At 33.1% G+C, this 23,934-nt stretch overlaps 1 protein-coding gene across 1 annotated transcript in view; it reads left to right on the top strand.

Annotated features, from left to right (window-relative positions):
* Nucleotides 1–23,934, top strand: part of KLHL1 (kelch like family member 1) — a 139,866-nt gene that overhangs the window by 86,712 nt on the left and 29,220 nt on the right. The window contains exon 6 of the mRNA XM_026044098.1: nucleotides 2,108–2,332. Within this exon, the coding sequence (XP_025899883.1) occupies nucleotides 2,108–2,332 (225 nt within the window). The remainder of the gene's footprint in view (nucleotides 1–2,107; nucleotides 2,333–23,934) is intronic.

Below are 23,934 nucleotides of genomic sequence, written 5' to 3'. Positions count from 1 at the left end.
CTAGGCTTACAGATCTTTCTGTGAAAGAAACAGTGTCCTTATCAAGTAGAATGTTTTAAAAAGATTACTTCAACATTCTGCTTTCTGCTTTATGAATCTTAGCATCTGAAGGAAATCTCTCAGTGAATACTCATTGGGTTAGGGACTCTAATGATTTGGATGCATGAAAAAAAGTCCAGTCCCAAAAGATACGTTTTTTTGTCATCATTAAGATACCGATCATATTTTAATTGCATGGGTTGATTTCATCCAAGGGTGAGTCTAAACTGATGGTATGCCTGTTCTTGCCCACCTGTTACAGGACCAGTTCCTATTTCACTTCGGAGTAGCTGTTGCCTGCTCTCATAGCTTGAATGTTCAGCAGTGTTTTTGGGAGTTGTTGTTGGAGTACAAGGCACATCACTAGCACATACCTTTTACTATGATTTAATCTAAAAGGAACCCAATTATATGATTCAGGAATATTCTGTAAGAGGAACCAAGGTGTTCTATGTGTAAAAGAATGGGAGATTCATATTAAAAGTGCAGTCTGGGTCCAAAATTAAAATTCCAAAGCATCCAAAATAGCTCTTTTAATTTTTTTTCTTTTTAAATAAGCAAGCTATTTATGAATAAACCGCATTCAGACATTCCAGAAAATCTGTTGGATTCAATACAGAATTTAATAAAGAATTGTGCTTAACTCAGACTTGACCAATATTAAAAAATATATAGGTGAACACAATTCGCAGGCTCTATTTGGTGTATTAGTAGAATTTTAATTAGTAAGATTAGTAAAACATCAGAATGACAAAATATATATATATATATATATATACACTCCTTAACATTAAAATAAAGAGCATTTTGGAACCTATATACTGCAGTTCTAGTTAATAACATTAGGAGATTCAGCAAACTTTCAGGCATTATAATATAACATTACCGATATTCATCATTATACTATGCCCTGCAGCACCACCAAAAACTATATCAACAAAAGCTGTACTTTTCGTACTTTCTAACCTGGAAATTAATGCATTTATGCAGAACTCAATTTTAAATTAGAGACTGCAAAATAAATAAAAAATGCTTTTGTTAATTGAATGTAAAAAACTAGTTTGTACTTTTTATGAGTTCAGAAAACTAGTAGGAAGTTTAATATATTCGGTTGGTCTTCTGCATTATTATTGCTCTATAATGTTTTGATAAAAATTAATTTTAAATTATATTTTCAGTTCCATTAACAAAAGTATTGCTTCCATGATGTTGTTGTGTTTTTTTTCCAGTTGGTTCATTGCACTTCTGTTCCAAAGAATTAATTAATCCTAAAGGAATTATTTCCTACAGATTTCTAACCTTTTATTATAATCCAAATAGCAGTTACGTTAATCTTAGTAATAGAACATATTTATGCTGATTCTTTCAAAAGGGTTGTTTAAATTTTGAAAAAGAAGCACTGTTATGGGCATATACAAATAAAATATTGGTTACAGTTCACATGAATTAAYATATCTTTCTTTAGCTTAATTTAAACTTATCTAAGATTTAAAATTTTGTAGGTTGGGAGAGTTTTCCCACACTCTCATTAACATTAATGGACTGTATTTTTCTTTCACTTTTTTGTACTTCATTAAGTTAATTATGCTCTCTTTATCTCTCAGTTGCTCTTAATAAATGTCTTTATGTATATCTCATATTTGTATGTTATGTACAAGTTACATTTAACAGCTTAATGAGTAACTGTAATGATTAACTGGTAAGTTATTTTATAAATTTTATTCTTTACACCTTTTGAGATCAGCTGAATAAGCAAATCAATTGAAGTTCAGAAGGAAACAGTTTTGACTATATATGGGAACAYTCTTTAAATCTTTTGCTTATAATTATCAGTTCATCATTCTGCAGACTCATGTCTGAAACAAAACCCTGCATTTGCATTGAAAATAATGAAGGAAATGAAATCTGAACCCAACTTCAAGTATGAAAAAGAAACAAGAAATTTTGTCAAAGTGTATGAAATAATCAGACAATTGTAGTAAAGCTGTGTCAAATTTAGACCAAAAAAAAAAAAAAAGATATCTAATGTCAATTTTGCATACATTACCCCATTAATGTGTTTCATTAGGTGCTACAACCATAGAAAAGTATGATCTGAGAACAAATATATGGATCCAGGCTGGAGTGATGAATGGCAGAAGACTTCAATTTGGTGTTGCTGTCATTGATGAAAAGCTCTTTGTCATCGGAGGCCGGGATGGCTTAAAGACATTAAATACTGTTGAATGCTACAATCCAAAGACGAAGGCTTGGACTGTATTGCCACCAATGTCAACCCATAGGCATGGTTTAGGTAAGGAGAAAATACCACATTTTTCAGATATATTGCTCACAATGGAAGCTTAGCATTCTTAGAACTCTTAATAGTAACAATAACTGCTTAAATTGATGAAATTTAAATTGTTGAAAATTGAAAGAAATGTGAATAGCTTTTTTTTTTTCATTTACATTAATAGTAAAAAAAAAAAAAAAAAAAAAAAAAAAAAAACAGAAAAGGAAGAACAGAAATCCTGAATCTTACACAGGTTGATCAGTATTTTTTTCTTTTAACAGATTTTGAAAAAGCAAATCTTTTTAGTATCTTACTAAACAAAGTATTATGTTTTCATTTATCTGATATGGTGTGAAGTATGCTGATATTCTCTGTTAGTGATAGACTTTACAAAATATAGCAATAGCTTCAGCATGACTGATAGAATTTGTTTTTCTGTATTTTGTTTCAGGTAAGTTTCATTTATAGAGTGATCCATATGACTATCAACATTAAACATGCTATATTGTATGCCTCCTTTTTCTTTAGTTTATGAATAGCCATAAGCTAAAGATTGCCTATTAAGGCAATTAAATATGAAGGATTGTAAAGTAAACATAATGTTCATAATATMATATTAAAGATATATTAAACATAAATAATATAAACATATTAAAATATTAAAGTATTAAAATATTAAAAATATTTTTAAAATATTTTAAAATATTGAAAATATTCAAATAAATATAATATYATGTAAACATAAACAAATATGCAAATAAGAACTATTCCTCTTATAAGGGAGTGTTAAATCTAACTTTTTATACATTTTCATCTAAGCTAGTGAACTCTTTCCATGTGCAGGCAATGGAGAGAGAAAGGAATTTTGAAAGTATAATTCAGTCATATTTTTTTCTTTAAAAGTTTTCCATGGAATAAAATGAGTCATATCCTATTAGAATATACATACATATATGTAGTTGTATATGACCTGACCTGATTTAATTTTTCATTAGCAACGTGAACCATAATTTCATTGCTTTCCAAGGATATGCAAAAAGACAAGATTTAAATTAATATATTTTCATATGTCTGGAGACAATGGAATTGTCTACTACTATTAATGAAGAGTTAATATTAAATGCCAAGAATTCCAAGTTAACTAATGCCTTAAATAAGAAAAAAACCAAACAAACAAACAAACAAAAAACAAAAAACAAAAAACAAAAAACAAAAAAAAAAAAAAAAAAAAAACAAGGACACGTGTTTGAAATAAAATTATATCCATCCCATAATAGTTAATATGGCACATTGTAAATGATATGTATATATTGATTATCGTGGAGACCAGAGCCCCTGGTGATAAGTAAGATATGATTAGGAACAGTGGAAGCCACCTCAACCATGACTCAGCTGTAAATTAAGTAGGTARGTCAGCTTTTTTAACTGAATTATTTGCCCTTTATATCCTGACACTTCCAGGAAATGTGTTAGCTGTGTTAAAAACCTAGTTATTGTATTCAGAATATTTAAGGTTGGAAGGGACCTCTACAGATCATCTAGTCCAACCTTCCTGCTCAAGCAGGCACACCTAGAGCATGTGGCACAGGGTGGCATCCAGGCGGGTTTTGAAGACCTCCAGAGTAGGAGACTCCACAACCTCCCTGGGCAGCCTGTTCCACTGCTCTGTTACCCTAACAGTAAAGAAGTTSCTCCTCACCTGGAGACRGAACTTCTTATGCTTCAGTTTGTGGCCATTACCCCTCGTCCTATCGCTGGCCACCAGTGAGAACAGCCTGTCCCCTTCCTCCCTGCATTCTCCCTTCCTGAACTTATACATATTAATCATATCCCCTCTGAGCCGTCTCTTCTCCAGAGAAAACAGGCCCAGCTCGCTCAGCCTCTCTTCATACGAGAGATGTTCCATTCCCTATTCATTTTCCTTCTGGAAAATGGCTGGAGACTACCAGACACAAGAAAATGAGCCTACCAGTCAGTAATTTCACTGTCTTTTAAGTYGTCAGATATCCCAACTACAATCTACCATTTTGTTGCTTTTGCTGATGCTGTTGTTGTCACTATCATCATCAGCATCATTATTTAGCTAAAGGTAGAAAGAATTTGATTTACTGAGAGAAATATGCAATAATTTTGTTTCATTCTTGAAATTAAGCATAATATATTGTATATTTTCCTTCAAATAAAATACATTTTTTAATCATTCATCTATCTATACATATTCACATATCTGCATACAACAGGAAAAAAAATCCTCATTTATTCAATTAAATGAATCATTTTAAAATGTTTAAAAATATCCTTTTTTATTCATCACCTGTAGGATGATGAGTTTTTCTGTCTTAAAGAAAGTAATTTAGAATCTGTATGACATTCCCACCATCGTATAACACAAATAAGGCCTGGGAAACTGATCTGTTCATTTTTTTTGTTCTAGTAGGGTTGCCTGATTTGATAAAATCATTACAAAGTCATGAAAAATAGAAATGGAAAAGACCTGCTAGGTCATTCTGTCCATTCCCCTGAGTTGCAATCTGTAGCAAGTCTTTTAGTGTTCTTGTGTATCAATATCTCTCAAAATCAAAATGTGTATTTTTTCCCTGACATTTGACACTAATAATATACATTTGTACAGTATCTGGCATAATGCAGTTTGGCTATTAAACATGGTCTATAGGTTTCATAGTAAAAGGCAGTGATGGGAATTATGTCAAATGGCACAGTGATACAAAATAGCTCTGTGATTTGAAATTGTTTCCTAAGATCAAATGTAATTATACCAATACTGAAATACATATAATGAATTCCATGCCAATGTTCCAGAATTTTATAGAAACTGTTATTACTTCTAATACTCTTCTCAGAGGAGTGCTAAAATCGCAATGATTTGAGCCATTACACATAAAAACATTAAGAAAATATTAGGAAATGCATGGCAGAGAAAAACTTCTCCCAGTGGCATGACAGGCTGAGGCTCTGATTCAAGCCATTTGTATTTAATTCCAAAAACATTTGTTATTTTGGATTGATAGTTTTATGGCTGCTTTTGAATCAATGGATGTAAAAAGTGCCCTTTTATACTTTAAGTAAAGATTTCAAGGAATGTTGACATAATCCAGAATCCCAGATGGGTTGAGGTTGGAAGGGACCTCTAGAAAATATCTAGTCCAACCCCCCTGCTCAAGCAGGGACATCTAGAGAACATTGCACAGGGTTGGATTTTGCCAGGTGGATTTTGAAGATCTCCAAAGAAGGAGACTCCACAACCTATGTTGAGATGATGATTGGGAAAATATATATATATATATATATGTATATTATGTATACATTATGTATATATATTTCCCACAGGACAAAAAAGGGAACTCACAAGGAATGTGGCCACTTGAGGTCAAAAAAAAAAAAAAACAACTTTTGGATATTGCATAAATTGATGGATTTTTTTAAATGTCAAGTAAGGAAAGTTGTAAAATGGTGATCTTATTGACCTTTTTATAAGAGRGATAATGTTTTATAATAACTAAAAGGTGGTGATTAAAATGATTAAAGGCTGTGGTTTGCAACCAACAGATTCTTCCTCTTTTTCCACATCTTAAACTGTATAGAAATTATAATACAGTATTTCCTGACATGCTTGAGTAATAGATTTTTTTTTAGTATAAATTTTATTCAGAAATACCATAAAATATTATTTTAGTAAGTGTCCTTTTCAATGAGGAAGAAATATGGATCTGTAGTAAGAAACTAATTTTCGTTTATTTCCTAAAATATATAGTATGTTATATCTTGGTAGTAATGATGACAGAGTTTTCTGAATTGTATTTTGCATACAAGATTAATAACAGACAGCCATATTTTAGACAGATATCTTTTCATTGATACCTTTACAAATATTTTAGATTTACTTTGCTGTAACTAAAGTCACAACCAGGAAATCTGATAAATTTATTCTGTCTTCACACAAATGTTAGTGAAATTATGTGAGTTAAAGCTGATATATATAGAAATGAGAAAAAGAAATTGAGAAAAAGTCAAAGAACATGCTGCAGGAACTCATGTTGGATGGTTTCAGTGCCATCAAAAGAAGGTGAGTAAAAGCAGTGATGACAGGTGAATAAATGTTGCTAATGAATAAATAAATAAGGTGTGAGCTGACGGAGCCACAAATTTCATTTCAGCTATTTTAATTTAAATGACAGATAAAATAGTATGCAATATAAGAGAATAAAAGAAGCCATGAAGAAAGAGAAAGGTGCAAATGAAATATGAGGACGATAGAAGAACTTACCTGAGAAACAGGAAACAAATCAGAAGTCATATGCAGAAAGCAAGAGAAGCAAAAAGGGAGAAAGAGAGACAGACAAGAAAAAAGTAAAACAGACTGTGGATGAACAGTTGATAAATTTAAGGTCAGGTAAACATATATTTATAGCTGTTTCATGTGAGGAAGAAAGAGGCTTATCTAGAGGGCGAAGGAAGGAAATAGAAAATTAATGAAAGAGAGCATTTAAATCTTAGATTTAGTCTTTCCTGTCAGATGCCCTAATTTGCCTCACACTGTTTATTAGCTCTATAAAAGGTACTTATATGCCTAGGCTTGAGCTCCGGTCTTTGGTTTGGTGAATTTAGTAATTTCTCTGTCCATACTCCAACRCAATATTTGCAGGATGATTGGAGTGGGAAGAAAGATGATGAGAATGGCAGTAGCTAATAAACCTTGTGCAGCTGAGCCTCGAGACAGATTCCAGGATCCTATTTCCTCCCCCATTTGTGGTAGACTGAATTTTGATACTTAGGTGCAGAAAAGAAATACTATAAAAATACCTTCCCTGTCTTGTTGAGTGGAAGGCACCCAAGGAACTTAATGTAAAACGGAAGCCTGTGTAAAGTGGTAGGAGAGACATMATTCGGATACATCCAAGTCCAAGTAATTTTTATGGTTTTGTTTAACAAGATTTATCTGCTAAGTGTTATATGAATGATTGAAAGTCTCACATGGATTCAAGAAATATTATATGTCAAGAAATATGATCTCCCACACAGTGTCCTTAAATGACATCAAATAAGATCCAGTGTTGTGAGGACCTTTATATTTACTGGAAAGAAGTTTCCTTAGCAGAAATATACAATTCTCTCCAGTGAGATCAGTTTAAATCCCGAACCATGGATCAATATCTCACTCTCAGCTGTGCAGTTGCAAAAGAAAAGTTCTGCTGATATTCATGAGATTTAGTTTAACAAATAATCAGAGTATCTGAAYGTGAGACAGTTACCTTTTGTGTTTTTTTCTGAGCACCAGTAATGTGCTCAATTCATAATTTTGCACTTGTCCTAAGCCTGCAAAAAAAAGTTATCTTAAAGATTAAAAAACAAGGAAGAAGTCATATGTTCCCAGTACTTGATACTTGATGCTTTAWGAAAAATGTAAAAGACTACATAGTTTACCCCCCCCAAAAAAAAAGAAAAGAAAAGAAAAAGAAAAAAAAAAAGAAAAAAAAATAGTATTGGGATGCTCTTACATTCTACCCACGTCTTACACAAAATATTTGCCTATTGATCTCTTATGTATGTATGTACAGCAAAGAGAAATAAGCACAGCTTCTGGAAATGTATAGTCTACATCTTGAAAATTACTGGAAGAGGCTAGAGATGTAGACTACAAAGACTCAGAAAAAGAAATTTTATGGATAAGACAGTTTCTTGGAAAAAAAGCTTCCAATACTGAAAAAGGAACAATCACCTTTTTATTTCTTTTTCCAATTTTACTCTTTTATTACAATACACGAGGTAAGTGGAAAGGTGTTAAAATTTTCCCTGTAGTCTACTTCCATCCCTACTCCTGTAGAATCCAGAATGCTAGACAGTAAGAAGGAACAAGAGGACTAGCTGAGGCAAAGCAAGGATAACCCCATAATTGTACATACTAGTAAAAACTGGTAATGAAGGGAAAGATTGTTGAAAAGCTGAAGCATCAGTCAGAAAGTTTGAGGGAAGATACATAACCAAAGGATTAGATAAAAAAAGTGCTAACAGATGAAAAATAAGATGAGACTACTGAGGCCAAAATTAAAGATATAATTACCAATTACCAATTAGGAATTGATCCAAAAATAATACTAAGGATATATGAATATATCTAGTGATTCAAATATACATGGTAGCTTATAAAAAGACATACACATATATCCATATAATTCGTTTGGCCCAAACTTACTGAAGTCATTCATTGAACTTACAGCATTATTAATGCTCTGGTCAGTAATGTAAAACTATGAGCACTTTTCATCCTGTAAGTTATAAATAACCCTGCACTTTACCACAAAGTGAATTAGACCAGTTGTCTTTATTGGAAATGTCCAGTTACTAACAAATCCATGTGCCTGTAAAAAAAAAGTAGTGAGTGCTTTCTTCACTCCTTCAGCAGTTCTGGTATATGAAATGGACAGTGTAAAAATTATTTAGCTAATAAGTRAATTCCAAATGCAGCTATATCTTGAAGGCATTACTTTCATGAAACAAAGAATAATAGCAAGCACATTTTCAAGTTATTGAATACATTGTTTCTTTTAGCCACTGAGCTTAACATATAAAAATGTTTTTAAATTCATGTGAAAAGTTATTGTGCTCTATTCATCTACATTTTCTTCTGTACAGTTTAGCTAGAAGATGCTGAATAAAAAGTCAGATATCCTAGCAAATAATGAGATGCAATTAAATTAACAAATATAAATTTACCATAAATGCTAGTGACAAAAATAACAATCCAAAAGCACGGACACTAAGGGAGAAATTTGTAGTACAGTCAGTGAATTATAAATTAGCCAGTTATTGTTATGAATATTAAAGGGAACTACTTAAACATAAACTTAACAGTTACAATGAATACAAATATAATTAAATATTGGTTGACTTTTAAGAGTAAAAAACATTACATGCAATTTGATAAAGTTATTATATTCCTTTTTCCTGGAATGGAAAATCCAAATGTAATAAGTTATATGATAATACTCATTAAATTATACATATTCAAAGAAAAAATAAGTTTTCTTGAATTTTCAAGAAAATCTTCTATTTACTGCAACAGTTTTGGAAATGTTAGGCCTATTCASATTTTTTTTTACTCAAGTGATTTTCTACACTATGCAAATTACTATAAAGTTTTCTATTCATGTAGTGACCTTAAGATATTTTTGTTAATCTTGCCATATAAAGATCTTAGAGATGAAAATCTATTGTTAGTAGAAAAGAGGTTAAATTATTTGATGGTAGATACATTTAATGAATCTTTCATTTTCTTTAAGAAATTGTTTTTACTACTTTAATGCAAGTCATTACTGCCTGTTAAGAGTCTTACTTTTTTTTTGTTATCACTATTATAAGCACACTCCATAGTTGTCAGAGAGAAAGCATGTTAAATCARTGTGCTATAGGAATACAGTACAAGWTTTTTTTATTTATCAGAAAGAGAGTAAAGAGCTCATTCACCAGAGAAAATTCATTAAATTCACCAGTGCTCACTCACCAGTGAAAATTCGTCGCCTTATTGGAGACGAGTCAGCAGAAAAAGATTCTGACTTTTAATAAAGAAAATCAGGACTGAAGTGCAATAGATGCAATTTTAACTTTATGCTTTCATCAATGAAGATGGTCAGAAAAATTGATCTCTTGTGTAATTAATTCCTCTGAATTTTAGTTTATTCCTAACTAGATGGTAAATCTTAGAAGGAAAATATAAATGTGAACGTAATAGCAATAATCAGTGTAAGCCTATATATTTTTAATAAGCAAGTTTTTTTCTATTAAGTGATGTTTTATAGAATGTTTTACCTAATTTGAAAAGAAGTATTTCATTATTTTCTTCTTCAGTCATTTAAAATTCAGGAGATATTTTCTAAATAATCTTTAGATTTTTGAAAAGTAATTATTGCTTATTAATTATTGTTTAGCACATTTTTCCAAATCATACGATGCTTTAAGACATATTACAAACTTTCTGTAGAATTTTACGGATAGGATCCCTATAGAAGGCTGTACAACTGAAAAGTACATCTGAGCAGGAATATCCATATTTTCATTACTGAAAATAAATCCTTTGATTCTCAAAGGAAAGTAATAATAAAAATAGCTGTAGATTTTTCTTAAAGTAAAAGTAACTTAAATCACATGGAATGATATATGTGCTGTATTCAAAGATCATAAGAAAATATTGATTTATTTATTGATGTATTGATGTGTATCTAGGAAATGTCAAAAACTTATTTCTGTAAGAAAGAGTTTAATATACTATATTAAACAAAAATAAATAGAATAGTATTTATAAGACACTTCTTTATATTTAAAGAAAGTTGGGAAATTTATGAAGAATTTATTGCCTTAAAAGTAGTGGTAACATATCAGGCAGTGTTAATAGGAGATCTCACCTATTTAAAAGTTCTAGTATTTCCTTAATAAAAGAATGAATAAAATAATTGATAATTACATTATTATAATTAATTATCTGATTAATAATAAAGATCCATCAATAAAAAAGGAGAAAATATGAAAAAATATTTTGATTGTGTTGCTTTCATTTAATGAAAATGTATCCAAAATTTCAATAGATTGTTTTAAAATACATCTTCCATGAAAATATCAGAAAAAGGTGCAGATACCAGAAATCAAATATCAGAAAAAGGTGCAGATACCAGAAATCTTGAAAGTAGTAAGACCTGATCACCTTGAAACACATGAAACACAAAATAAAAGTCATAGAGAAGGTGATAGTAAGAGTTTATAATGAACAACTGATTATGATAAGAAATATTCAGATTAAAGGTGGATATTAAGAGTAATCATTTCATTTTATGAGAAATAAACCTTGCTTGGAAAAAAGACTTTGAAGAATAGGTGGTACAAGCAAGCATTTTTTAAACCCTTTGACCAGGAAAATATAGACTTAGCATCAACTGTGGAAAAACATTTAATTCTAAACTATTGAAGCATTGTCTTTTTCATTAAATATTTAGCTATAAATTATTGCTTGTTCAACATGGAAATTCTGAAGACGACTGATACTGCTCCTTAGACCTACTAGAGGAATAATTTCCAAGTCAGTGAGGGTTTAACTTTCATCTTACACATCTTACATTAAAGAAAAATCACTAATTAAGTAATAACAATATTTTGTTTAGTGTCTAAGCATCAGTAAATATATGTTTATGTATAAAATTATATTTTATCAAATAGGCACTCAGGACAAAACAGAAATAAGAAAGAATAGAGAGTATAAGCAAAGGCTTGATACAGCTTTAACAGGTGCATCCATGGTAACTGTAAGACTACAAGAAATGAAGTGTCATTTCTGCAGTAGCTTTTGGAAAAGCACCTTCTTTTTATGTACCATCATTGCAAGGCTGCAGCAGTGGCAAGAAAAAAGGTAACTTAACATCCTTCAAAAAACTATATATGAAAATAAGCATATTATCAAATAATGATAGAGATGTAGAACGAACTATTTTATAAACCACTATGGAGAGCAAACAAAGCAGAGAAATGTGTAGGCAAATGCATGGGAATCTGGCCATTATGAACATAAAMGTAGATAAGGGCTGTTAGTGCCTTTAAGAATAGGAAAGAATAGGAAACTAGAGATGACAAACATCAGTGAAGCATTATGAAATACACTTATATAATCATTGAAATGAGAACTAATTTAATGTTGAAAACAACAGATTGATCCTATATAGCTCGTATTCTGTATGTCAATTATAAATCTGTATTTTTTTTGATTAGCTGTTTTCAAAGATATAATCTAAACACATCAACTATTAACAAGTAAAATAACTGTCTAAAGACATAATAACATTTTTATCTGAAAGTCTGCCTCTATTAAACTTTCAAATTAGTGCTACATTATAGTGTCAAAAGCGACAACCCTGGATGAAGGAAACTTTCCCATATCTTATTTATTCAGTAGAGGATACTGATAATTGTTAATTACTCAGACTTGGGCAGCAGGCATGTATTTGTTTATTATAAAACACACTCTCACTACCAAAAATGAGCCTGAAAATAATTCAGCCCACACACATAGCACAGACTGAGTTAGAGAACTATGTTAGAGAACACCATCCCCTATTTCCAGACATGACACATTCTATACATGTTGGATTTACAGCATATACCTTCCATATACATCTGACATACTTTTGGACCTTGACATATTGGCAGGTATGAACAGTTTATAGCTGCCTATAACATCGAAAAGTCGTGAAGAAATGAACACACTTTTSATAGTGTGTTTCATAGTCATAGTGTGTTTCATTGTCATAGTGTGTTTCATTACTACTACTATTAAAATCCATTACTATGTTATCTGTGTAGTATGAAGAAACAGTTTCAAACTTTAATCTATCCCTCCTTTTACATTCTTATACCAAGGTTATCCAGTACAGTGTTAATCTAAACAGAATAAGTGGAAGAGAAATCAGAATATCTCAAGGAGAATGAATGATCTAATGTGTTCCCAGAAATACATTTGACTTGAATCTTGTTAAAAATATCTTGTTTTTCTGTAGTGGAAAAATCTCGTTATGTGTGTCTGCATCTTGCAAGGCAGCACCATGCTAAAGATGCATAACTGCTCTTTTTATGGTGGTATGCTTAAATGGTACATAGACACAGATATGCCAAAGAAAATAGCTTGAATCCTGGAAATATTATAACTACCTAAGCATTAAAATGTGTGGAGTAGAAAAGACTGTCTTAATAAAATACAACAATGCTGAGGCATAGCTCTACTGTTTACTGTTCAGAAACAGCTTTTAAAAGTTGCTTTGAGAATCTCTCCTTCATGCCATACTGCATAACACCATGTACCTCTGTAATATTGTTATTTCTTAGTATAGAGATCTCAAGGGAAATATGTCATTCTACCTTCCACTGTTTCTTGACAGAAGACCTCAGCCTCATAAAGTATTTTCTCAGCAATATTGATTTGCATGTATATTAGATTTTTGCCTTGGGTTTTTGTCCTAATCACCAGGAGCATTAAAGAGAGTTTTTTTTTCTGAATTATAAGTACCTTGTCATTGTACTTTACTGCCTTATTAAGTAGTGGATCATGACCCAATTCACAAAAGAGCTACAAATCATAATAGTAACAGTTATAATAATTTCTGAGTCAGGATCTCAGGATAATAGTGTGGCCTTGTTGAGAATTTGGTGTCTTATCTGCAGAACTGAATGTAAATAAAGAAATGGTAAGCACATCTTTACCTCTATAAATTTGCATTACATTAACATGCCACTATAATTTCTTCTGGCCTAAGAGGGCAGGGACTTTTTTGTAATTCTTTTAATCAGCCTTGATGCCTGTCTCTGGATTAACACATGCTCAGCAGTGTGCCACTGAATATTCACTCCAGAAGGTAGGTCAGGTCTAATTCTCCATTTTATGACACACTAAACTCCCAGATCTGCCCCCAGTAGTCCTGTATGCAGTTCCAAAGTATCTCAGAAACTATGCAGGTATTTCACAGATAATATTATGTTTTGTGGAAGTTATGTATCAATTAATTAAACTTCCTGCATAATTGAAAACATATAGAGAGTTAACTTCAATACTTTTTTTCTGTGTTGAGATCAGTAATATGGAAGAAAAATGACTTAAGAGACATAGAAGGTAAGAAGAGAATCATGAGAAACAGCAGAGCTCGTCAGAATTAGTACAGAATTGTCCATGTGTCTTTCAGTGTGTGTGGTGAGAGGACAGATTGCTAGAAATTTACAGCAAACAGGGAGATAAATGCTTAACTTAAAATGATGGAGAAAAGTTTGCATGTCACTTGATCAAGTTTAATTCTCAAATATCAACTGAGTGATTTATTCATTTCCTCATCTTCAGTGTTATGATATAGCATATGCTTGCTCTCATAAAAAATAATTTCCTCACTGAAAAAATCCATTGTTGGGTACTTATTTATCACTCCAGTAAACATTTTGTGTGTCTAAAAAATAGCAATGCAGAGTGAAAGTACAATAACCCAACATTATTCTTTTTCTTTTAGTATCCAAATGTAAGYATTAGTTTGAACCTCAGTTGCTGTGATTTTATTGAACACAATTAGCTTTTAAAAGTTCAGACATTAAATCTAATAAATGCATACAGGAAAACAAAACAAATTAGAAATATAAAAGGCAATGTTCTATTAATTTGTAGCATCACAGAAAAGCAATTTAAAAATCCTATTCCAGTCTCCTAGGATAAATTGTTGAAACTGTAAAGTTCTCAGAACCTAATTAGACAAAATATTGAGTTTTTCTTTCTTTTTTTTTTTTTTTTTTAATATAACTTTGTGAAGATAATGCTGGTAGTCAAAAAGAAAGTACGTGTCATTGCATGTTGGCTAGTATACTTTTTCAGATTTCATTTAGCTAAGAAATAAGAGTTTTCCTTCATAAATCCCTAAATATAATTGACTAGAATAATTATTATCCAGTTTAAAAAAAGAAAAACAAMMAMAAAAAAAATACAATCTTCCCAAGATATAGCAACATTCTATCTACAAGCCATTATCTTTCTTTCTTTTGGTTTTATTTTTTTCTGCTTGTATAAACGATTTGTAATTTTTTTTCTAGTTTAAATTTCAGTTTTTTATGTCAGTTTCAAATTTCACTTTACAATATTAAAGAGTAATATGTCAATATACAATTTAGCACTTTTTCATCAGAATTATATGTTTTCATAGAAAGCAAAATTTATTATGGTAATTTAAGATTACTAGCTTCTGTATGACTAAACACACACACACAAAAAACAGTTATAAAGCTTTTGATCACTTTTAGGGAAATAGTAGGATTTACTTCTGCTGTACTTAGAATATTTGACTATCTTAACTTTACATATTTACTTGGAATAAGAATATTGCCATGTAATTTGAGCATTTTTTTAAATATATTTTGCTATTTGCATAAAAAGAATTTATTTAACTATTTGCCAGTTATCTTGTGTTATGTAATAATCTCTTAATCTACTGGAAGAATCTAAGGGTCTTGTATGTTTTAAGCTGAGTGTCATAACTATGGTCTGATAATATTTCTAGTGTGGTAATACCACATTTTTTAAAAAGCATTTTAGATTCAAATTATGCATACATTCAACTCTTGCATAAACTTTAATATCAGATTTATTTTTCCCCTTTCTTTATAATTCTGTGGAATATTTACTGAGTTGGAAATRAACATACCTTTTTTAAAAAAAATCAGAATTTTTAGAAATCAGATTTTCTTGGTAATTCCTTTTGTTGAGACCATTAAAATCTTCATTGGTGATCAGGATCATGGGACAAGAGAGCACCTTTGGGAAGTCTGCACACTTTTAAAAACTGCAAGAAATTGTTGATACCCTGAACGGCTGAATTGCCGTTCAGAGGGGCCTTGACAGACTGGACAAATTAGCTGACAAGAATCTTGTGAAGTTCAGCAGAAAATGCCACGTCTTGCACCCATGGAGAAATAATTCCATGCACAAGTACAAACTGGGGGCTGAAAAGTGAGAGATGCACTGCAAGGGGATGTGGGAATCTGTAGCTACAGTAGGACAATGGGTAAAGGAGACTATACATGGGAACACCTTTTTTCTTAGATTTCGGTCAGTTTTAAGAAAGGTGATACAAGATCAAGCGACAGTGAAAAACTGTTACAAGTAAAATGAATTATGTATTTTTTGTCTACCTTAACATTGTATTTAAATATCTTCAGACAATATTTGATGGAAGAAATTGATTAAAAGATTTCATAAGTTATCAAGGGTTGTGGCTCATGCTTATCAGCCATGGTCAAATAACTATTCCATTTCAAATAATATTGTTTAATCTAAGGTCAGCTCTGCAATGATGATGCAATGAATCAATTTGTTTTCTTAAAGCAATAGCACCATTTATGTCAAGGTTTCCATTTCTGCATTAGTTTATTTTACTGTTTTGTTATTATTCCAGCTGTTTCTTTCTTAATTTCAAATGATTTCTCATTTGTGTGTACTTGTAATTTATCTGTCTCTAATTTACATTTATATATTTATATAATTGTTATAATCTTATTGTTATATTATTATCTTGTTACAAATATGTTAACATTTGCATAACTGTTCTTTTTTTCAAGTCATTTGTCACCATCCAGAAATGGAACGGAAAAAATCCCTTAGCTCTTAGAGAAGAGAGAAAGATGTCAGAAGAAAATAAAATATGAGTGGAGGGGCTGAAATAAGAAGGTCAGATATCTAGAGAGAAAATACAGATTTTTTCCCAACAACTCTTAAAGTATTGTTGCAACAACCCTTTCCATTTTCAAAACAATGATTCATTTTTTTTCAAAATTTTTAAATCTCTTTAAGATTACATTTTGATTTTATTTTTTCATTTTTTTTAATATTCTCACACTGTCTTTGTGTCAAGAATAAGCTGAAAGTGGATTTAATAAACAAACTGATGCTGAACTTAAAAAAAAAAAAAAAAAAAAAAGCTGTAATTATTTCCAGTGATCTTTTAAAATGTAACTGCCTAATTTGGAGATTTTCACTTTTTAAATGGAAGGCTGAATGAAATAAGAGTTTGCAGTCAGTATCGCTCATACTTTCCTGACGGGCAAGAGGGTGAATGTCACAGCCACTCTCTTCCTAGGCATTTCTCCTTTTCAGAGAAATTATCAGCAAAACAGAATTAGCATTATCAATGTCACTCTCAAAAAGACTGAAAGTCAAGGAGATCGTTGAGTGCTCTAAGACAATACACARTCCTCTTAGCAAACCATAATTGAAGGAATTAATTATTTCTCTCAGCATGGCTTTAAAAGAATATGATTTTTTATATCTTGTAAGTCCAACTTTCTATGTATTCTCCTTCCAAGATGTGTGTGATTAAAGGTCTTATACTATTTTTAATATTTGTAAAAGAAAAGGAACTGGGTAGCCTGTGTATATAGCAGAAGAAGGAAAAAGCAATATTTATAAAAAATAAATCAATTATTTATTGAGGGGATTTTTTTCTTATTTTAGGCCTTGGATTTTGCTTTGGACATATTTTCTTTGATTGCATTTTCTCTCACAGAGACAGTTATAGATACACAGTTAGGGATAGTGTTAGAGATAGGTTTAAAGATAGGTTTGAGAGAAGAAAGGGGACCCATCCCACTGAGGTGGATGTATACAGGGGCTGCCAAGGGAAGATGAGCACTGTTAAGAGAGTTTTGCTGAGGGAAATTGCTGGTCTGCACTACATATGGTGATTTCCAGAACAGATTTGGTCTGAAAAAAAAAAGTCGAGTGTTATATTTAGGTTGGGGCTAATAGAAGGAGAAAGTGGGAATGGTGGGTATGTAGAGAGATTATGAAGGGAACTAATGTGCTGTCAAGATAATTGTGCTGGGAAGTTTTTCCTAATTTCACCTGTCTCAGTCCCTGCCTTGACCAGAAAAAAAAAAGAAGTCAAGTTTTAGTGTTAGCGTAGAAGGAGAAAGGGGAAGAATGTCCTTGGAGTGGATGTGTTAAGGGACTGACAAGGGAAGGTGAATGTTGCCAAAAGAGGTATGCTAGGAAGAATTTCTGAATGGTACTAGGTATGTTATCCTCATCCCTGCCCATGACTGGTAAAAGTATTAGTGTTAATGTTAGAGTTAAGGTTAGGGTTAGGGTTTGGATTTGGGTTCAGGTTATGGTTATTGATAGCTTTAGATTTAGGGTTAAGGTTAGGGATAGATTTGAGAGAGAAAAGATCCTGTTAGAGGAGCTGTGTGCAGGAGGTACCAAGACAGCGTGAATGCTGCTAAGAGACCTTGGCTGGAGGAAACTTCCTGTCTGCAACACATAGGTGTTTTCTATCACAGGTTTGGTTTGAAAAAATGTCTAGGGTTAAGGTTGATGTAAGGTTAAAGAGGAATTAAGTGCTTGGACTAGGCAAGTTCAGGGTCTGCCAAGGGAGTGATGCCTAGAGAGTTGTGCAGGGAGGAGTTTCTTTCATGCACCACATACAATGGCATGAGAAAATACAATGGCACAGCCTTGGCATGAGAAAAAAATCAAGGGTTAAGGTTAGGATTAGTGGTGAGAAAAAGAGAAAGGGRAATTATTTCATTGGAGTGGATGTATGCAGAGGCTGCTATGGGAAGGTGAGTGAATGCTGCCAAAAGAGTTATGCTGGGAAGAGTTTCTACTTGGCACTAGGTAAATTGTCCCCATCCCTGCCCATAAATATATTAGTGTTAGGTTAGGGTTAAGGTTAGGTTTCAGGGAGGGATTGTATTAGGGTTGGTGATAGCTTTATAATTAGAGTTAAGATTAGAGTAGGCTTGAGAGAGAAATGATCCTGTTGGAGTAGGTGTGTGCAGGGGATGCCAAGGAAGAGATTACCTTGGGGTTAGGGTTAGGATGAGAGAGAGAAAGGGGGAACAATGACACTGGAGTGGGTGGGTGCAGGGGCTGCCAAAATAAGTGCTGCCAAAGGAGTTATCCTGGTGGGCATCAGGTAGGTTGACAGGAACAACTATGAGGTCCCTGTCTCTCTTTGAGCTTGGAAAAATTTTCAAGGGTTAGGCTTAAGGTTAGTGCTTGCTTTAGGGTTAGTGTTAGGTTTGGGGTTAGGGTTAGGACTAGGATTAATAGAAGGAGAAAGGGGATGGATTCCATTGGAATGTGTATGTGTGTGTGCGCACGCGCAGGTGTGCAGCAGTCGCCAATATAACATGAGCGCTGCCAGAGAGCTGTGTATAGAATCACAGAATGGTTGAGGTTGGAAGGGACAGTTTCTTTTCAGAATCTCAGATACATACGGTCATCTCAGGACCTGGGAGTCCTGGTTGACACTAAGTTAACCATGAGTGAGCAGTGTGCCCTCATGGCCAAGAAGGCCAATGGGATCCTGGCCTGCATCAGGAGGASTGTTGCCAGCAGGTCAAGGGAGGTGATTCTGCCCCTCTACTCAGCTCTGGTGAGGCTGCACCTGGAGTACTGTGTGCAGTTCTGGGCACCCCAGTATAGGAGGGACGTGGAGCTTCTCGAGAGGGTCCAGAGAAGAACAACTAGGATGATTAAGGGAATGGAACATCTCTCGTACGAGGAGAGGCTGAGTGAACTGGGCCTGTTTTCTCTGGAGAAGAGAAGGCTAAGAGGGGATATGATTAATATGTATAAGTTCAGGAAGGGAGAATGCAGGGAGGAAGGGGACAAGCTGTTTTCACTGGTGGCCAGTGACAGGAYGAGGGGTAATGGCCACAAGCTGGAGCACAGGAAGTTCCGTCTCCAGGTGAGGAGGAACTTCTTTACTGTGAGGGTGACAGAKCAGTGGAACAGGCTGCCCAGGGAGATTGTGGAGTCTCCTTCTCTGGAGGCCTTCAAAACCCGCCTTGGATGCTGCCCTGTGCCACATGCTCCAGGTTTCCCCGCTTGAGCAGGAAGGTTGGAYTAGATGATCTCTAGAGGTCCCTTCCAACCTTGAGTATTCTGTGATTCTGTGATTCTGTGATATGCAGTGATTTACTTGAAAATATATATATGCATCACTGTATATTGTTATTAATAAATGCTTTATTTTTTTATTAACAAATGCTTTTTACTGGCATTTCATGACAAAAGAGCCTGCCAGCTTCATTGTTCTGACTTGATTAAAAAAAATCAATTTCTTTCTCAGATTTTTTCTATGTGATTGGGTTCCTACATTTCACAAATGCTTCATAAGGCAAGTTATTGTTTGTGAACACATGAAGATGTAAATTAGTTAAAAACAGCTTTTCTTGAACACTCAGCTGTAGTTGCATAACCTATAATTATACAAGTATCTGCCTATCCCACCAATAACAAGAATGTTTATGAATTCTGCAGACTCTCCAACATCTCTGTAGTAGCAAGATCTATATTTTAAGTGTGATTATTTGCTGTTTAAATCACCAAAAAAAAAAAAAAATCCAAAACAATTATCCAAATTATCCAAAACATACCTAAAACAAGTCTAAAGAAAATTAAAATAATTTTGACTGCAATGTCTAATCATTTACTTAATAATTTTAACGTCTTCCCCAATATTATATTTTTTTGTGTTTTATTTTGCCTGTATTAGTAACTAAGTTAATTACTTGGCAGACAGKCAGGATATCTGGGTTTGAAAGATTGAGCCAGTCAGGAAAGGCATTCTCACTGAAAATGTGATCTCCTTCCTTTTCAGGTAGCTATGAGGAATAGCTCTCCTAACATACTCAAGGACCTCTTTATATTATAATTTGGATTAATATAAAATAGTATAAATAGTAGATGAGAGAAAGGACATGGAGAGTTGTGATAACTGTGTGCTAGATCCTACTCCTTGAATGCTTATAACTTCTTATAAGATAGAAAAATCATAGAATCATAGAATGCAGAAGGTTGGAAGGGACCTCAGAGGTCATCGAGTCCAACCCCCCTGCTCACGCAGGGTCACCTAGAGCACGTGGCACAGGGCTGCATCCAAGCRGGTTTTAAAGATCTCCAAAGAAGGAGTCTCCACAACCTCTCTGGGAAACCTGTTCCAGTGCTTTGTCACCCTCACAGTGAAGAAATGCTTCCTTAAGTTCCTGTGGAACTTCCCATGCTTCAGTTTGAAGCCATTTCCTCTAGTCCTATCSCTGSCCACCACTGWAAAGARGCYRCCSCCCTCCTCCTCACTGCCTCCCTTGAGGTRTTTATACACGCTGATCAGGTSCCCCCTCAGCCTCCTCTTCTCCAGGCTGAACAGACCCAGCTCTCTCAGCCTTTGYTCATAGGGYAGATGTTCCAGGCCYCTGATCATCCTSGTAGCCCTGCRCTGGACTCTCTCCAGCAGCTCCACATCCCTCTTGTACTGGGGAGCCCAGAACTGGACGCAGTACTCCAGATGTGGCCTCACCAGGGCTGAGTAGAGGGGATGTAAGAAAGAAAGTGGAAGAGCTCTTTTCCCAGACTAGGAAGTGGGACTTTCCACTGAACGCTGAGTGTCCTTACCCACTTGATTAAAATAATCTTATTATGTTTGGTCTTGTACTTTATATTATTGAATATCATATTAATATATTATTCTGATATTTAATTCACCCAATTGTGCCTTTTGTTTTTAATGCTTTCTTAGTTCAAAGAGCTTGAAATGATATGGTATTTTATGGTGTGGTATTGAGGACAGCAACTGCAAGTTCTGGTGAGTGAGATGAAGTCTGAGTGTGGCAGAACCTACCAGAATCATTTCTGGAGCACTGAGAAAAATAAATCTGGCATAGTTTCACTTACACACATTAGACAATGTTTCTGGAGAAAATTGTTATAACAGCATTCAATATCCATTTTTKGCTCTCTAGAAAGAGGAAGAGATGATCAGGAAGTCAAGAATCAAGTGATTAGTTATTTGACAGTGTAGACAGACCGTATTCTGGAAAGCGTATCTTAGTACAATATCTTAGTAGAATAATGAGCAGTCAGCACGTGACTCTGTTCCCCATACACCCACGTACCTCTACTGTGTAACCTGTATTAAGCAATGTATGAAGAATGTGTGGAAAATATAGAGAATTTTTAATATATCAGCCCACAGTAGTGGGAGAGTGCATGCATAAAAAAATAGAAGAGAAAGAAAAGATTTGCTGTTAAACAAGAAGAAAATATATATACATATATACATATATATATACACAATTAGATTCCCTGCAGAGGTCTAGCTGTTTCTCCAACAGAGATGTCTGCAACGAAACACTTCACTCTCTATGTCATGATATATTAAACCATGCACTAAAGCTTACATTTCTGTCTTTTCAACCTGTCATCACTAGGCCTCCTACAATTATTGGTTTGACAGGCTTGTCTAGCCCTGCCCTTAGCATTGTTAGCCTGGGAGGAGAAGACAGATTCCAGTCAGAACAAGTACTGAAAGAGAAATATTCCCCATGGCATGTCTATACCAAAGTCAAAGAAACCATGATGTTCATGGCCATATTTAGCAAATTTATACGGAGTCATAGATTTATGGCCTGAAACTAAAGCTGTGATCTTGTTGACCAGCTTTCTGCCAGAGGAAATCAAAATTTCAGCTAGCCATCTCTGTCTTGAGTAGATGTATTTCTAAAAAGTAATAGTATGCTTATGAAAACTTCAAGCAACCCAAGAAGTACCAGCATAATTCCAATAATTCCTCATCATAAATTATTAAAAAAATTGGAGACTGTCCTTCACCTGAATTTGTCAAGTTAGTATTTTCAGTTATTTTCAGTTATTAGATCTTGTTATTCCTCTGTCAGTTATGCTCTTAATCATGAAATCTTCTGTTTATGCAGATGCTAATATACTATGATCATATTACCTCTTGGGAAAAAAAAAAAAAAAGACATATATATTTTTATATTTATATACAGAGACAGAGAGAGAGAGAGAGAAACTTTATATCTGTCATGGAATTTCCAACAAGTTTTTAAAATTCTATGTATTTTCTTTTTCATTCCTTCATAACTTTCTCTATATTGTTTACATTATCTGCATGCACAATATCTGCCTCTACTAGTTTTCATGGTTATGACATTAAAATATTTTTCTGCCATTAAAGTGTATCAGTCTATTCCATTTTGCATTTATACATTTCAAATGCCTATAGATATCAAAACAACATTTAAAAAAAGGGAAACAAAACATTTTAAATAGGAATAATAATACTTTCATGGAGTTTTTTTAAAATTTTAATTATTATTATTGTTAAACTAGACTTTAAGTATTAATATAATGTATTTACATAGTCCAAAAAGGTCCTGTTCTTTCACAGTTAATACAGCCATAACTGTCCCAAAATAGCGTGTAATTCTGTACTGAGGTATCTGATTGCTCCATATTTTAAAACACAGAAATAGACTATCTCTTAAGGAGTAAGTGTGCAGATATCAATGCATTTTGTACTCTTCAGGAAAAAAAAAAAAAAAGGCAGAAAGTTGCATATGATGTAAGAAAGCAGATATTACTTTTGTACAAAAACCCTCTATTATTGAACTATTTATAGAAAGAGCCATTAGCCTATCTCTTTGCCAGTGGATCTTCCTCTTACTGGATAGCAGCAATACAAACTGGGGAAAACAAGGAGTTTTGCATTGTTTAAAGTTCTACAAAGCAAAATAATCTTTCAGATTTCTTCTATGCTTAAAATATAACTGTATTCATGCTTTTTGGTGGAGGAACATGACAAAAATTGTTCATGAATCATATTTATTTTTACAATTTTCTAACTGCACGATTGGCCTGTGTAAGATTAGCTTCTGTGGAAATGGAATTGAACATTGTTATAGCAAAATGTGTAGAAGTTTTTCTACACAAAGGTAAGTTCAGAGGAAAATGCAATGAACTTCATAAAACAGCTAAATTGATATTGACATTGATATCTCATCATGAAGTAGGTAAAGACTGTCTTCAGCATAATTTGGTTAAAGAATAAAATGGAAAATACAGAATACAAAATAATACAGTGGCAAGAAATTCTATTACATTATTAAAAATTACCAGGTTTGGCTGTCATTTCAGAAAACAAAAATCAAAGGAATGAAAGAGGAACAGTATTATGATTACAGAACAGATTTACTATGTAAGGTGATTGAAATAATTAGGATGGCTTAATTTACAGAGAAAA

Source organism: Nothoprocta perdicaria, unplaced genomic scaffold, assembly GCF_003342845.1.
Source record: "Nothoprocta perdicaria isolate Ctin4 unplaced genomic scaffold, notPer1 scaffold_104, whole genome shotgun sequence".
NCBI classification, from domain to species: domain Eukaryota; kingdom Metazoa; phylum Chordata; class Aves; order Tinamiformes; family Tinamidae; genus Nothoprocta; species Nothoprocta perdicaria.
Note: the sequence above shows the minus strand (reverse complement) of the source record. Positions and strands in the feature narration are given on the sequence as shown.